At 40.3% G+C, this 15,545-nt stretch overlaps 1 protein-coding gene across 1 annotated transcript; it reads right to left on the bottom strand.

The window, feature by feature from the left end:
• Positions 1 to 266: 266 nt before the first annotated feature.
• On the bottom strand, positions 267 to 13,672 carry CHRNA9 (cholinergic receptor nicotinic alpha 9 subunit). Its single transcript, XM_038532113.1, has 5 exons — positions 13,053 to 13,672; positions 12,642 to 12,787; positions 11,546 to 11,700; positions 5,213 to 5,745; positions 267 to 943 (listed from the first exon to the last, which is right to left on the bottom strand). The coding sequence occupies exons 1-5, from the start codon at positions 13,255 to 13,257 to the stop codon at positions 402 to 404; spliced, it is 1,581 nt and encodes a 526-aa protein (XP_038388041.1). The 5' UTR covers positions 13,258 to 13,672; the 3' UTR covers positions 267 to 401.
• Positions 13,673 to 15,545: the final 1,873 nt, after the last annotated feature.

The following is a 15,545-nucleotide window of genomic DNA, read 5'->3' on the forward strand; positions in this document are numbered from 1 at the left end:
GTGGGCTCCACACCCAGCATGAAGCCTACTTAAAAAAAATAGTAGGGCAGCCCCGGGTGGCTTGGCAGTTTAGTGCTGCCTTTGGCCCAGGGCGCGATCCTGGAGACCCGGGATCGAATCCCACGTCGGGCTCCCGGTGCATGGAGCCTGCTTCTCCCTCTGCCTGTGTCTCTGCCTCTCTCTCTCTGTGTCTCGCATGAATAAATAAATAAAATCTTTTTTTTTTTAAAGTAAACATAACCCCTCAATTTTATATATATGTTTATTTATGTATTTATTTATATATGAATTACATATATACATTTGCATGTATGTGTGTATGTGTGTAAATCTTACCTGGAAAAGTGGTAGAGTAGATCACAGGGAATTTTATTGATTTATCTCCACACAACAAATGCCCACTAATCTGCTCTTGCGATGATCAAAACAGTCATCACGAACACCATAATGAAGAAAACCCACATGAAGAATCGGTCTATCACTTTTGCAACCTTCTTCCACTCGCTTCCCTTGGAATTAGTGGCCTTGTGGTCTTTGAGGCACTTGGCAATATACTCAATATTCCTTGTCAGCACCTTGTACTGTGCACAATAACTGTCAGCATCCTGTGGGTTCTCACCATGGCACCCCAAGTCATTCTTTAACAGTTTATTTATTTCCTTCTTTCTGGGAAGGTCTTTGTTTCTGTCTGTTTTCAGATTTGGCTCTGGAAGTTTTCCATAAACCTTTGTGAGGTGAGTTCGCTCCCTGTCATGGTGGGCGCTAAGGCAGCTCTCACCCACATCATAGACACATAAAACCCTGGACATGTATTTTAGGATGACTACCCTGGCCCAGTGTGGCACTGGCCGGGCCTCAGCCCCACAGAAGTGGATATTCATCACCATAATGGTCAAGGCGGTGGAGGCTGTGATCAAGGCCATTGTGGCTATGTAGTATTTGCCTGGAAAATAACCAAAACCAAGTTAGCTTAAAATTGTCTTCACATTTGGCTCAAAAATATACAAACACCTTTTCTAGAGAAGCTGTATACACTAATGGTTACTGGTATAAATTTCTAAATCAGACTTCCTAGATTCAAATCCTGTCACTCATTAGACTTGTGGCTTGGAGCAAGTTTTAACATCCTGCTAAGCTACAGCTTCCTTCTCTGTAAAATAGGTATGATAATTGGATCTAATTCGTGGGACTAGGATGAAGCTTAATTGAAACAGTCCATGTAAAGTTCTCCTCACTGTCCTTTACATTGTGTTAAAGGTTTCTAAATGTTTGCTGAGATCATGATGTGAAAAAATTCCACTTTCAACAAATAATGATCTCAGGCAGCTCTCAGAATTGTCTTCAGACCTCATTACTATTGGATAAGGAAGTAGACACTGTGTCACTATTAGTCTTTAACATTTGATTACATAAACCAAATATTCATGAAAAAATGAAAATTAAGAAAAGAAATAATAAAGGTAAAGGCACAAACCTATAAAAAAAAGATGAACAAAAGCTATTTGAAAAAAGAATAAGATTAATAAACCTTTGATAAAGTCACTCACAAAATAGAGGTAAGTAGGTTGACAAAACCAAAAGACAACCTACTGAATGAAAGAAGATATTTGCAAATGTCTTACCAGATAAAGAGCTAGTATCTAAGATCTGTAAAGAACCTAATCAAACTCAGCACTCAAAATAATAATAATAATAATAATAATAATAATAATAATAATAATCTAGTTAAGAAATGGGCAGAAGACATGAACAGACATTTCTCCAAAGAAGACATACAAATGGCCAACAGACATATGAAAAAAATGCCTCATGTCACTCAGCATCAGGGAAATACAAATCAAAACCACAATGAAATACCACTTCACATCAGTCAAAATAGCTAAAATTACCAAGTCAGGAAATAACAAGTGTTGGCAAGGATACAGAGAAAAGGGAACCCTCTTACATTGTTGGTGGGAATACAAGCTGGTACAGCCACTCTGGAAAACAGTATGGAGGTTCATCAACAAGTTAAAAATAGAGCTACCCTATGACCCAACAATTGCACTACTAGCTATTTACCCAAAGGATACAAACATAATGATACAAAGGGGCACATGCACCCAAATGTTTTTAGCAGCAATGTCCACAACAGCCAAAATATGGAAAGAGCCCAGATGTCCATCGACAGATGAATGGATAAAGAAGATGTGGTGTATATATACTATGCAATATTAGCCATCAAAAAGGATGAAATCTCATTTACATCAACATGGATGGAACTAGAGGGTACTTTGCTAAGTGAAATTAGTCAGTCAGAGAACGACAATTATCATATGGTTTCACTCATATGTGGAATTTAAGAAACAAAGCAGAGGATCATAGAGGTAGGCAGGGAAAAATAAAATAATATGAAATCAGAGATAAACCATAACAGACTCTTAACTATAGGAAACTAACTGGGGGTTGTGGGAGAGGGGGGGAGTGGGGGAATGGGGTAACTGGGTGACGGCATCAAGGAGGGGTGCATGATATAATGAACACTGGGTGTTATATGAAACAGATGAATAACAGAACTCTATATTAGAAACTAATGACACACTATATGTTAATGAATTGAATTTAAGTAAAATAAGTTTAAAAAGAAAAAAAATAGAGGCAAGGTGAGGGGGAGAAGAAGGGAGACTGTAAAAGAAGAAATAACAATAGAAATTAAAATACAATAAAATAATATTATAAATAGCTGTACAATAATATATTTGAGAACCTAGAATAAATTTCTAGAAATACAGACAACACCAAATTTAGTGTGAGAAGAAAGAACATTGGAATAGAAAAGCCCCAGAGTTAGTTTTATAGGAGAGTTTTACCAAACTTTTAAAAGACAGATAATTCATATCATGCAAGTTAAGTTGTTGTAGAAATATAAAAAGAGAGAAAACTATCTAGCTTATTTTATGAAGTCAGTTTAGCCTTGATTCCAAAAGTAACAAGAAAGGAAGTATTAGGGCCATTTTACTTATGGATGTATTTGAGAAAGTCTTATAAAGATTACTAACTAACTAAATCCAATAGTGTCTTAAAATAATTCATCATGATAAAGCAGGGTTTAACTCAACATCAGAAAACCTAATTCACTATATTAATGAGGTAAAAGAGAAAACTAAGATGATGATCTTAACAGATAAAAACAATGCATTTGATAATGTTTGTCCATCCACATAGTATTTGTTAAAAGGTCAAAATAAACCAAGAATCAATGAGACCTGTCTTAATATGATGAAGACAATGGGCCAGAAGCTTAGATCAAATGCTATACTTACTCAGAAAACTTAAACACATTTCTATAAGATTGGAGGTGCTGCAAATAACAAATTGTGATTATCAACATACGCTCCTGTGTACATTGTTTCTGAAAAGACACATTTTGTATTATCATAGGAGCAGAACAAGTAATGTTTGCAAAATTCCTGAGACACATCCCAAGACATCTCTCTTTATAACTTCAGCCAGCTTGCTTTTGAATGTCACTGCTAAAGAAGAGAGAGAGATTTGCCAATTGTCTTGCCTCAAGTAGGATTATGATTACAGGTCATCACTGTCAATCATTTCTGTCTCAATAGAGGTAATAAAAATGCCAAGATACCTCTTTCTCTTTATTAGTGGTGTGGGGAGAGGGGTGGAGAGAACTTTCTGTGTTCACTTCTCAAAAAGATGTGTGTCTGTGTGTATTTGTGTCCATGTGTTGGTGTGTCTGTGTTTTTTGCTTGGAGGCACATAACAAGGAAGAAATCTCCAAACAGGGAAACCAACGTAGTAATGTCTGAATATCAAGTAATACTGGATTCCGTAGAGGATAAAAGGGCAATACAGTATCCCTTTCATATTGGTCTTTAAATCTCTGTGTGTTCTGAAGTTCCTCCTCATGTTTACTTCACAAAATAAAAAATTAGGTCTAGCTTCTGATTCTGGTAAGCATCTATTATAAGAGCAAGTCATTGAAACAGAGATGTTGGAGCTGAGTAGGTCCTTGGTGGCAGCTTGCAGGTATGAAAGGTGTGAGAAGGGGTCTCAGATAAGGTAGGGAGGGGCACCTGTGTGGCTCAGTCTGTTAGGTATCTGCCTTCAGATCAAGTCATGATCCCAGAGTCCTGGGATCAAGTCCTACATTGGGCTCCCTGTTCAGCCAGGAGTCTATTTCTCCCTCTCCCTCTGCCTCTCCACCTACTTGTGCTCTCTTTCTCTCTATCAAATAAATAAATTAAATCTTTAAAAAATAAGGTAAGGAAAGGAAGGGGAGGCAGGTGTCATAGTCTCTGTGAGAGGCAGGTGTCATAGTCTCTGTCTCCTTGCCTATCCTTAGAAGGACATTTTATTAGTGCAGACTTTTGAAAATATGGTCTATCCTAGAATCGGCTGAGATTCCCAATTCTTGCCCAAGATTGCTAAATCAAACTCTTTGGGTGTAGGAACCTGCATTTTACCAACTTTTCCCAACTTCTTCCACACCCAATAAAGGTTAAAGATTATTCTATTAAGGGTAGATGATGGGCGGAAAAATCTAGTCAACCATTTCTATCATGTTTACCACTCTTTCCTGAGAAGAGATCCCGTGCTGTGAAAAGATAATAACAGTCACTACTTATGGCATACTTACCATATGCCACCTTCTACGCTAAGCAATGACATAATGAGTAGTAATTACACATGCTTTCCAGGTGACAAAGCAGAACTAAAAGACTAAATAACTTGCCTAAGATTGATCGTTAAGAAATGAGAGGTGAAATCAGAGTTCAAATGCAGATTTCTTTAACTTCAAAATCAGGGCCTTAACTTCTAAGCCAGCGAAACAGAACGTGCATCAAAATCAGCCAGAGGTCTTGTTAAAACGGATTGCCAGGCCTCGCCCCAGAGTTTCTAATTTTGTAGGTCTGGGGTGGGCCCTGAAAGTCTGCATTTCGAAAATGATGCTGCACCTTGTGTCCGGGAACCACACTTTGAGAACCACTGCTCTGAACTATATTGCCCCTCCTTCCTCTTTTGTGTAAACCCAGAGACCATAAGACCAGTTTTGGAAAACAGCCATATCTGTATTCAAAGATGCCAGCTGAAGACACTAACTGAAGTATGACTGAGTCTGAAGTTGACCTATTGGTTTAACTGAGTTTAAAGGACCAGATACAATCCCACTCACTACAATCCTAGACTCAAAGTATAAGACACTTGAACTCACCTATCAGGGGGACATTTTCTGAGGCTGGCATGATCTCTGCCACCATGAGCTGAAATACAGTCATGGCCAAGAGGATGGTCACTCCCAAGGAGACCTTTTCTCCAGAGGCTGCTGGGAGATAAAAACTCAAGGGAGCCAGAAAAGATATGAGGACACATGGGATGAGGAGGTTGACGATATAGAACGAGGACCTCCTCTTCAGAAGGAGAGTGAATGTCACATCTGGGTAAGGCTCAGAGCAGCAGCCATAGGAGATCACATTCTTCACAGCAGGCATGCCATGGACCTCCCACTCCACATCTTCGATGAAGTCGGAGAGATCACCACTGTCTAGGGCATTGAATATGTCCACCTGGTTGCCATTATAGGTCCAGGAGCCAAAGGTTAAGTTGCACTGTTGGTTATCAAAAGGGAAATAGGTGACATCCACCACACAGGAGCTTTTGGTGATGGCTGGTGCATCCCAGGTGATCAGCCCGTCATACCGCAGGACCACATTGGTGTTCACAGGTTCGGAAGATTCATCATCAGCCCTGGAGGTCAGAGGGGGAAAATGAAAGCTGCTTCTCAAGACAATTCATCAACTTCCTTACTCCAGACAGCTCACTGACCTGTGCCCATCCTTTCAGTGTCTCTGGCAATGGATGCCCACTCTCCCTGCCACCCTGGCTAGAAGTTGGAATCAACTCCAATTTTCCCCTCTCCTCCATCTCCTGTAACTACTCAAGGCCATCTTTTCTTGGATTCTTCTCTTAAAGCATCTCTGCTCTATATCCCTTTCTCTTCATTTCCAAGCCACTCTCTTAGTCCTGGTATAATGATTCAAACATCTAGATAAAAAATAAACACATCAATGCTAAAATCTAACTGGGAGGCTCTGCTTACCTGATTTTGTTAACTTTGGGCTCAAGAATATTAAAATAGCCTTTTGATGCTGTTGGAATTGTACATGTTCATTTGAAAAATGCAGGAAAAATTCATTTACCCAGAGGCACCTGGGTGGCTCAGTCGGTTAAGCATCTGACTCTTGGTTTTGGCTCAGGTCATGATCTTGTGGTCATGGGGCCCAGCTCTGCACCGGGCTCATGCTCAGTGTAGAGTCTGCTTCAGATTCTCTCTCCTTCTCCCTCCCACCCATTTTTTTTTCTCTCTCTCTCTCAAATAAATAAATAAAATCTTTTTCATTGACCCATAATCTAAGAGATTATAATTTATTCTAGATATTTCTTCTTTTTGTTTAATCAACATTTATGCCTGGGTATAGAATTTCTATTTTCCTTTAGAAAATGACTTTCTCCACCACCATTGCAAGGCAGATGAAATATTGATCAAGGTGTTTCAGCCTCCCCTGGCCAGGATTAGCATGTGACCTGAGCTACATCCAACTGATTCACTCTTCCTGGAGTTTAGATCTTAAACAGAGTGATCCAAAGAGCAAAAACAGTCACCCTGGTGATGCCTCCTTATAAAACAAGCAAACAAACAAACAAATCAGCTCAATAATCCCTGCTGTCTCAAACTCTAAAGCAGTCCCAGTCTGTTCTTTCTAAGAACTGGGTATTGATTTTTTCCCCTTTAATTCAGTGAGCTGTACCATACCCTAACAACAAATTTCTTTTTTCAGAAGGTAGCTAACGTCAGTTTCTAATTCTTACAATCTTAACTAATAAGTTTTTATTAATATTTAATGCATATTTTCCAATCTTCCTTATAATTTTTTCCCCTACAAAATATATTAGGTCTAGATATAATGTGTAAGGTATCCTGGATTGGATTCTGCAACAGAAAAAGTACATTAGTGATGAAATCCAAATAAAGCCTATAGTTTAATTAATAATATTGTATTAGTTTTGACAAATGTGCTGTGTTATTTTGATGTAACATTAATAGTAACATTGGAGGAAACCAGGTGAAGGATATATGGGAACTCTTCGTACCATCTTTTCAACTTTTCTGGAAATCTAAAATTACCCTGAAATTAAAAAGTTAATTTTCCCCAAAAAAGGATGATACAAAATTTAAAATGTAGTTATTAATTCACAATCTCCTGCAACATCATTTTCATGGCTAATAGTTTTCCTTTGTATTATAAAGAGATGCCATTATCCAACCAATCCATTGATGTTCAGCATTGTCATATCCAGGTTTTGCATTTACAACAATGCTATGGTGAACATCCCTGTAGTTGAATCTTTGCATTTATCCTCTCTTTCCTTACATTAGACTGCCAGAAGATGTGCTAGATCAATAATTTTTAAATTACTTTTTCCACTTATTAAAAATTGGATGCCACATTAATTGTAATGGTCTGATTGAAGTGAACCAAATCAGACTATTACAGTTAACGCTCAATTTTTAATGAGGGTCTTTTAATGAGGGTTTAAATAGAAGGATCTTTAATATGGGTCTTTGTGAAGATAGCAAGATGAAATTTTTCAAAAATCCCTGAACCCATCCTCTGTAACAATAAGAAATGTATATTTAGCTGTAATAGTAGTGAGCACTCTGGTGAACTGAGAATATCACTCACTCATCCTACCTTCCCTGGTGTAAGAGGAAAGATCTCAGCATCAGAGAAAATCTATTTGGACACTTCCAAATAAAAAATTAGCACCCCCTCTTCCTTTCCAAGGCTTACTTCCCTACTGGTACTGTGATTCCTTTCCTCTCATGTTTGCTTCAGGATTTTGCATCTCTTGGTTCCTCTTTTTCTCTCTGGTTCATCTAGACCATTCCCAATGCTGTTCCTCAGTCTCCTCTGCCAACTTCCCTTCCTCTCAGGCACTTCCCACATCCCGCCTCTCTTTCCACACACTGGAAGTGATACACGCTGCTGTCACTTCCTCTTTTTGCTTTTATTCTTGTAATTTGGCTTCTTCCCAACATGTGATCTTTCAAAAGTCATTCATGACTTGCAGACACACAAATCTAAAAACGTGTCCTAAGGGTCCATCCTGTTCAACTCTTCCCAAGCATTTCATACTGTAGGTTGCTTCTAAACATCCTTTCTTCCTGTGCTTTCTATGACACAACTGTCTCTCACTTCTCCTACCCCTTTAACCATTTATTTTAAGTGCCTTCTGTAAATGTCTGCAGTGAAGAGTTTCACCAATTTTATCGGAAGCCATTTTCTCTCCTTTCTTGAGTAGTTCTATTAGGGCTTTTAGGGTTTTTGATAGCTCTTCCCTGATGCTCTTACCAGACTTGAGGATTGCCTTTTCAGTCCCTTCATTGGTTGTCTCCATGTGGGTGTTCCTTTGGTCCCCCAAACTGAGTAGGTCCTACACCAAACTCATCATCATTTTCCTCATACCTATTCCTCTTCCTCTCCTCTACTTCAAATCTCATCTGACTGGTTTGCCATTTTCTCAACCACTAGAAGACTTAAGTGAACCCTAATGCTAAATTCTAGACAAATCTTTCTGAATACAATAGGGTACCGAATTCCTCACTAGCTCTAAAATCCAGGTGTTAAGGTGGCACACAAAAACCCAATCAGTAGAACTCTCTGATAATAAATACATATTCGGAATTTCTGTAGTCCAGTTTCTACCCAATCTAATGTCAGGAATCCTTGCAGCCTCTTGCACTAACCATTATATTGGCCATATACTTAAACAACCTCACCAGAATGTTGAGCCCAAATTTATTTATCCCTTTACTGATTTGGTAACAGAGCCAGTATCTGCTTGAACAACTATATTGCTAAAGAGCTCACCACCTCTTGGGAATATTGATCGCTCAAGTTATTTGTTACGATTATTTTTTAAATTGTTTATCTTCCCCTTAACTTTTCATTGTCTTGGTTTTTGTCCTCTAGAGCAATTTTCTCTTTTCTCTAGCTTATTTTCTCCTTGATTGCCTACCATCACCATCAAGTCTTCCCAAGGACTTCTCACTTCCAAACTAAGCTTCAACATATTCAACTGCCCCTCACATGAAGTAAGTAGCTTCCAGATCCATCATCATCCTGATCACACCCTAACAAGTCCAACCCGGCCCCATGGATTCAGGCACCAGTGGTGAATCTAGAGGTGAGTCATCTTCCTGCCCAAACTATCTTTATCACATCTTACTGGATCACTACCACATGTCCTTCTTTCATCTCCCCACCACCATTCAGAAAACCCATTTTGTGGTCTACAAGGCTCTAGGCAAGCTTCTGAGAAATAATGAGGATATTATATGTGGGATTGGAAGAATCTGAAGGTCCAGGGGTTCAGCTGGAAGGACCAGGGTCAGGGAAATGGCTATGACCGAGGTCCCTTCTTTGCCTGATCTTATAGCCCTCTTCTAGTCTCCTTTTAGCTAGTTATAGGAAGGCAAATGACATCCAACCATAGTCACATTTAGAATTTCCTCTAAGTAATAAAACTATGGCATTACTGAGAAGGAGAATACAAAGCAGAATAAGGGATCTGAAACAGAACAATCTGAGACAGGAGGGAACAGAAGACTGAAGAGTCAAGCCAGGGAAACAGAAAAGAGTTGATTAATCAGTGTCATGAAAAGGACAGGGAACAGAACTCTCACACCTCAAGGCCAGTGATCTGGGAGGAATGGAGGACAATGGGGACAGAATTTACCGAAGCCACAGTAGGTCTATGTGAGCTCATGAACACACTACTGGCTTCTGGAATGAGGGGGTGCTGGAGTAGGCTTAACTTAGGTGACCATACAAGCTTGCAAAGAAGCATGTTAGTAAGAGTTGGTCACTGCTTCAACCAGCCAAAGCAGGAGGAAGAGAAGAACCAGCATTCTGCTTGTTTCCCAGAGAGAAATGTTACAACGGATAGAACACTGTTATCTATGTCAACTATATTCTCTGATTACTTGCATCCTGTGAATGAGAGGAGCTCATGGACAACAAGGCTTGTTCTCATGCCTTCTGTATGTATGTATGTGTGTGTGTGTGTGTGTGTGTGTGTGTGTGAGAGAGAGAGAGAGAGAGAGATAGAGAGAGAGAAGAAGGGTGAACTGGAATAGTAAAGCACTAGCACTGAAATGCTGTCTTGCATGGAAAGGAATATGGAAGGTCCCTCTGGCCACTCAGAGTTGAGAATAGTCAGCAGGATCAGTGCTATGATTCAATAGGTCATGACCCTTGGATGAGCTCTCTGAATAAGGGACAAGACTAAAATCCAGGGTACAACCTGACAGTATTTCTTCCTGAAGAGAAACCCATGCCCACAGGAGGTTCAGTTCTCAGGAAAGCCCTCTTGAACTGCCCCTCATTAACCCTGTTCTAAGTCAAAGATGAACCATTCCCACCCAACAGGACTGAACGTGAATTGTGATAGAGCAACTGAAAGTGAATTGTGATAGAGCCATGTGGTTCCTCCATGAACCAGCAGCACTGATATCAGAGCTTATAGAAATGCAGAATGTCAGACTCCACCCGAGGCCTACTGAATCAGAATCTGTATTTTAATGAACTCTTCAGGTGATTCATGTGCACTTTACAGTTTGAGAAACATAAACCTTCTACCCATTTACTCTAGGCCCCTTGCTCTGAAACCAGGAAAGGGCAACTGCTAATCTTATGATCTAGTTCATCCATCCTCCCCTCCAATGTCCAAACTCCACAGGCCAGCCACTAGCTGGCCCATTCTGATTGAATCTGAGTAGTATCATTGTTATTGATACATGATCTAGGAGAAGGGAGCATCACTGTTATTAATCGAATTGTGTCTCCCAGTCCCCCAAATTTATATGTTGAAATCCTAGCCCCCAGTACCTCAGAATGTAATCTTATTTGGAATAGGATCATTGTAGATGTAATTAATTAAGACAAGGTCATACTGAAGTAGACTGGGCCTCTAATTCAGCGTGACTTTTGTTTTTATAAAAGGGAAAAAAATGGACACAGACAACACACAGGAAGAATGCCATGTGAAAAGGAAAACAGAGATCAAGGTGATGCTTCTACAAGTCCAAGGACAACAAAGACTGCCAGCAACCACTAGGAGCTAGAAGAGAGGGATGGAACATGTTCTCCCTCACAGCCTCTGAAGGAACCAACTTTGCGCTTCTAGCCTCCAGAACTGGAAGAGAATACATTTCTGCTGTTTGAGCCACCCAATTTGTGTGTTATAGCAGCCCTAGGAAACTAGTACAGCTTATAATATAGTTTCTCATCCAAAAGGGAAATGTAGCTCTAAGCTTTTACAACCTATTATTTTATTATCTAAGATTTTATGATCATCATTTCAGGGCCTAGGTACATGAATTGGTACTTAATTTCAGGTATGTTTTAAACATTCTTTTTTCGTTATGTTTAAATTCTGTTAAATCATTAAGTTCATTCTTGAGAAACGACTGACTTGTACTTACTTGTTATATAGCACAATATCCGGCCTCCATACCAGGTCACTGGGGATCCTGATGGAGTCCAGTCCATCATACTGGTCTCGATCCCACGTGAGATATGCGTCATGCCAAATTTGGCGGATCCATAAATAGGCAGTCAGAATCTGGTTTCTTTCATCCTGTACAAGTAACCATGATATAACTCTGTCCAGGAGACACCTCAATCAAATGCCTTCCATCTCTAGAACACTTGTTCTTCACAACAGAAATTCCAAGAACACAAATCTACTTTCATTAAATAAATGAGAACTTTTCTAATCTATCATTTTGACTGACTGCCAAGGCCATATTTTTTTTTCTGCTTGATTTAGTTTTCTGAATGTAAAGTGGACAGATGTTTAAGCCATCAGATCTTTGCATGGATCAACAGCCCAAATTTCTCTGAAAATTGATCAACTGATGATCCACTTTAATGAGAAGGTCAGGAAATATCTACAACATACAGAAGAAAGTCTTTCAAGTTTCATAACTTTATGCAATTAAACCCACATAAGCACTGAAAAAGATATGCCATCTTAAAACACCACCTTTCTTTTTTGAAAAATAGGAATAAAATTCATGTAACAAAACTCACCATTTAGCCATTTTAAAGTACACAATTCAGTGGCTTACAGTATATTCATGATATTGTGCAACCATCACCACTATCCAATTCCAGAACATTTTTGTCAGCCCCAAAAAAGGAACCCTATGACAATCAAGCTGTCACTCACTGTTCCCCTGTTCTTCCCACGGCCTCTGGCAACCACAACTCTGCTTTCAAGTCTCTATGGTTCTGCCCGTTTTGGACATTTCATAGAAAGGGAACCATATGATATGTGATACCATCTCTTTTTAGATGATCAAGACTGTTACTGTTAATAGCCAGGATTAGGTAACATTTAGTGAAATTATTTTCGCTGAGAGCTTCCTTCCTTGGTATTCTCTTCCCCCACCAGCCCGCTCATGTTGCTGTCTGTTCTCATTCCCTCTCAAATTCCAGGTAAGATATCTCTTTGTAAAGCACGGTTAGTTTCATCCTAAGCACCATTTCAAAGAGTCACCACTTAATATTACTCACCATGTCCTTAATCTGAGAAAGTGTAATCTGCAGGGTGACATTCAGAACTTTATCTGTATCTTCTACTGGACGAAGAGCATTGGAATAATCTTCAAAAAGGTCATTAAACAACTTCTGAGCATATTTTCCATCTGCTGTTTCTACAGCTGCTCAAAAAGAGGGACCTGGATCAACATTCAAAGTCATGCATATTTCAAGGTAAAGAACAACAAACTGAGGACTAGAACTGGGCATGACCTGGCATCAGCTAGGGACAAGCTTTGGGTATATGAGAGTCATTTTTCCGGCCAGTCAAGAAGAGGCAAGAACACTTCCTTGCAGTTAGAATATTTGTTCTGTTTGCTGGCCCACTCCCACCAAAGAAGGGGCCCCAGGTGAACTGAGATGATTACACACCCATCAGCCTCTTACCTCTCAGCCTAGAGACAGCAAAGTAAATCCAGCAAAAGGAGATGCAGGAATGGGGCCAGTTCATCTTTTTCCTGAGCCTCCAGAAATTCTCAGCAGGCAGCAGCCTTCCAGTTCCCTCTGTGAATGGGAAGGGTCTGGGTACAAAGATCCCACTCTGCCACAGTCTCACCAAAACAGATGGAGAGCTCAGGCTTACTGTGCACATAGGGCCCGAAGTCTTGAGATCCAGACTCGCCCTCCCTCCCCTCTGGTAATCCGAGACCCACAGCTCTGTCAGCAGACCTGCGGGAGCCTGGGTGGGCTAAGTCAGGCAGTGCTGATCTGGGGAAGCTGTCCCAGCTGAGGGTCCCTAGCCACCTTCAGCAGGAACATCCAGACCAAAGTTTCAGAGGAAAGGAGGTAGGAGCCCAACACCCTCTGAGACATTGCCGAAGCAGGATATGCACTTTCTACACCTGCAGCAAAGAGACCTAGCCTGAGTCTAAGGACTAAGGGAAGCCAAACAGACCCTCCCACGGGGCATCCTCTGGAAAGGCTCTATGAATGCGCTTCAAGTGGCATTTGAAGAGGGAAAAAAAGCAATTCCATGATCTCCAGAACAGTGTACCTTCTGCTTCAATTCCTTCAAGATGGGGCACAGAGCTCGTGTGGGAATGTGTGTGAGTGTGGGGGGAGGACATGGGAGAAGGGCATTCACTGCCTTCGGAAGCAGCAGCACTGTGACTAGGATTTGGAGTCCAAGACCTGGGTTTGACTGCAAGCCTGAACCCTTCTCAGCCCTATAGTACTGAGCCTTCCTGAGCTAGAGACCAGGAACATAGTATTCTCTCTCCCCCACAGCTACTGGGACATTTCATGCAAAGGTACCATGTAAGTGTTAGTAATTTTTGCCTCTAATTTTGCAGATTCAGAATGTCTATAATCACCAAGTCACCCAGAGTTCACTAGCTCTAAAAAAAACAAAAAAAAAAAAAAACAAAAAACAAACAAACAAACAAAAAAACATGGTTCAAAGGCTAACCAAAATCAGCACGAAAATGATTCATAACTAATGATGCTGTTTCTTTGCATTTGAATGCCACTTTATTTAATTTCACAGTCATTTCTCACGTGTGATCTAATTTTGCTCCCACTAAAGAATGTCAATTTCCAATTGCCATAACTTATCCCTCTTTTTGCCTGGGGAAACTGCCTTGGAAAACCAAATTAAGATCATTTGGTTGCCTAGAATCAGAGCAAGGAAATTGGATAGTTCTATTTCATCAGGTTACAGCCGTCTGATGAGTCACCCTGTCCCTCTTCAGGAATCTATCCTCCGAATGGAATAGACACTCAAGCCGTCATCTAAGTGTGTTTCCTCATTGCCTCTGCCTGGGTGTGGATTGTGAAGACATTATTTTCCTGATGCCCCAGTCTGACTCACCTGTCAAATGACACGGTTTTTGCTGAAAACCCTCAGGCCTCCTTCAACAAACCATCTGCTCTGGCGTTTCAGAGGCTGAAGGCTCTTCTGAAATTGAGTTGAATACCTCATTTTCACATGAGGAAACTGAGGTCTAGAGTTGTGAGTGGTTTGCCTCTAGCAGTGCTTGGCCAGAGACAGAATCCAGGCCACCTGTCCCAACCCAATGTTCTCACCATGCTAACACCGCCTCTCTTCCTTGTTGTCATTCATCTACATGGCACTTGATGCTGCTGGGTGATGACTTCTCATGGTTAGAGACTCTACCTATGTTTCTTCAATTCCTCATGACACTCAGAGCAGTCCCTGGTGGCAGGTGCATGACTACCTAGTCTGAATACTTGGTGCTGGCTACTTCGGCTACTGCTTGGAAAGTGACCATCCCTGGTGATCTTTGATTGCTTTTGACTAACTCAGCTCATTCATTGGGGTCACTTAAAACTTTTTAAAAATAGCTAACCATTGATGCTAACCTTCCAATGTTAATGTAATCAAGTTAAATCAGTACTTTCAGGGGGGCAAGTCTACCTCTTAGGGCAAAGACGCTTATGACTAAAAGCAAACTCCACCCAAATTCATTTCAAAAGAACAACGTATGAACGAAGTGAGAATTTCAACAGAGGAAGAAAATATGTTTAAAACTTATTCTAGAAACAACTACTAGGTGTTTTCCCAGGGACCTGCTTATCTTTACCCAACCACTCAGCTCCAAACTATATGAAGAATGGACCTGTAATATAGTGGTAATAATTTACAAGACATTAAGTGGAAGAAGAAATCTGTTGAATTCACTATTTAGGATTAAGGCTAAATAAGGCTGAGAAGCAGGCAGGTATGCTTTAGGGTGATTTTCTAAAATGGGGCTCAGACAATGAAAATAATCTAAATAAAATATCCAACCAGAAATGTGGACCCTCTGAAAACACCTTTTTTTTTCTTTCTTTCTTTCTTTCATATTTTGTTTGGGGGATCCCTGGGTGGCTCAGCAGTTTAGTGCCTGCCTTCGGCCCAGTGTGTGATCCTAGAGACCT

This window comes from Canis lupus, chromosome 3, assembly GCF_011100685.1.
Source record: "Canis lupus familiaris isolate Mischka breed German Shepherd chromosome 3, alternate assembly UU_Cfam_GSD_1.0, whole genome shotgun sequence".
Classification (NCBI taxonomy): domain Eukaryota; kingdom Metazoa; phylum Chordata; class Mammalia; order Carnivora; family Canidae; genus Canis; species Canis lupus.

What these genes read in the sequence shown, in the direction of transcription:
- CHRNA9 (XM_038532113.1), bottom strand. Translation starts at nt 13,257, where the DNA reads ATGTGCACAGTAAGCCTGAGCTCTCCATCTGTTTTGGTGAGACTGTGG. An exon ending in TTTCTCAGATTAAGGACATG is followed by an intron (nt 11,701 to 12,641) that starts GTGAGTAATATT and finishes TTACTTGTACAG; the next exon opens with GATGAAAGAAACCAGATTCT. An exon ending in AGAAAATGTCCCCCTGATAG is followed by an intron (nt 944 to 5,212) that starts GTGAGTTCAAGT and finishes GTTATTTTCCAG; the next exon opens with GCAAATACTACATAGCCACA.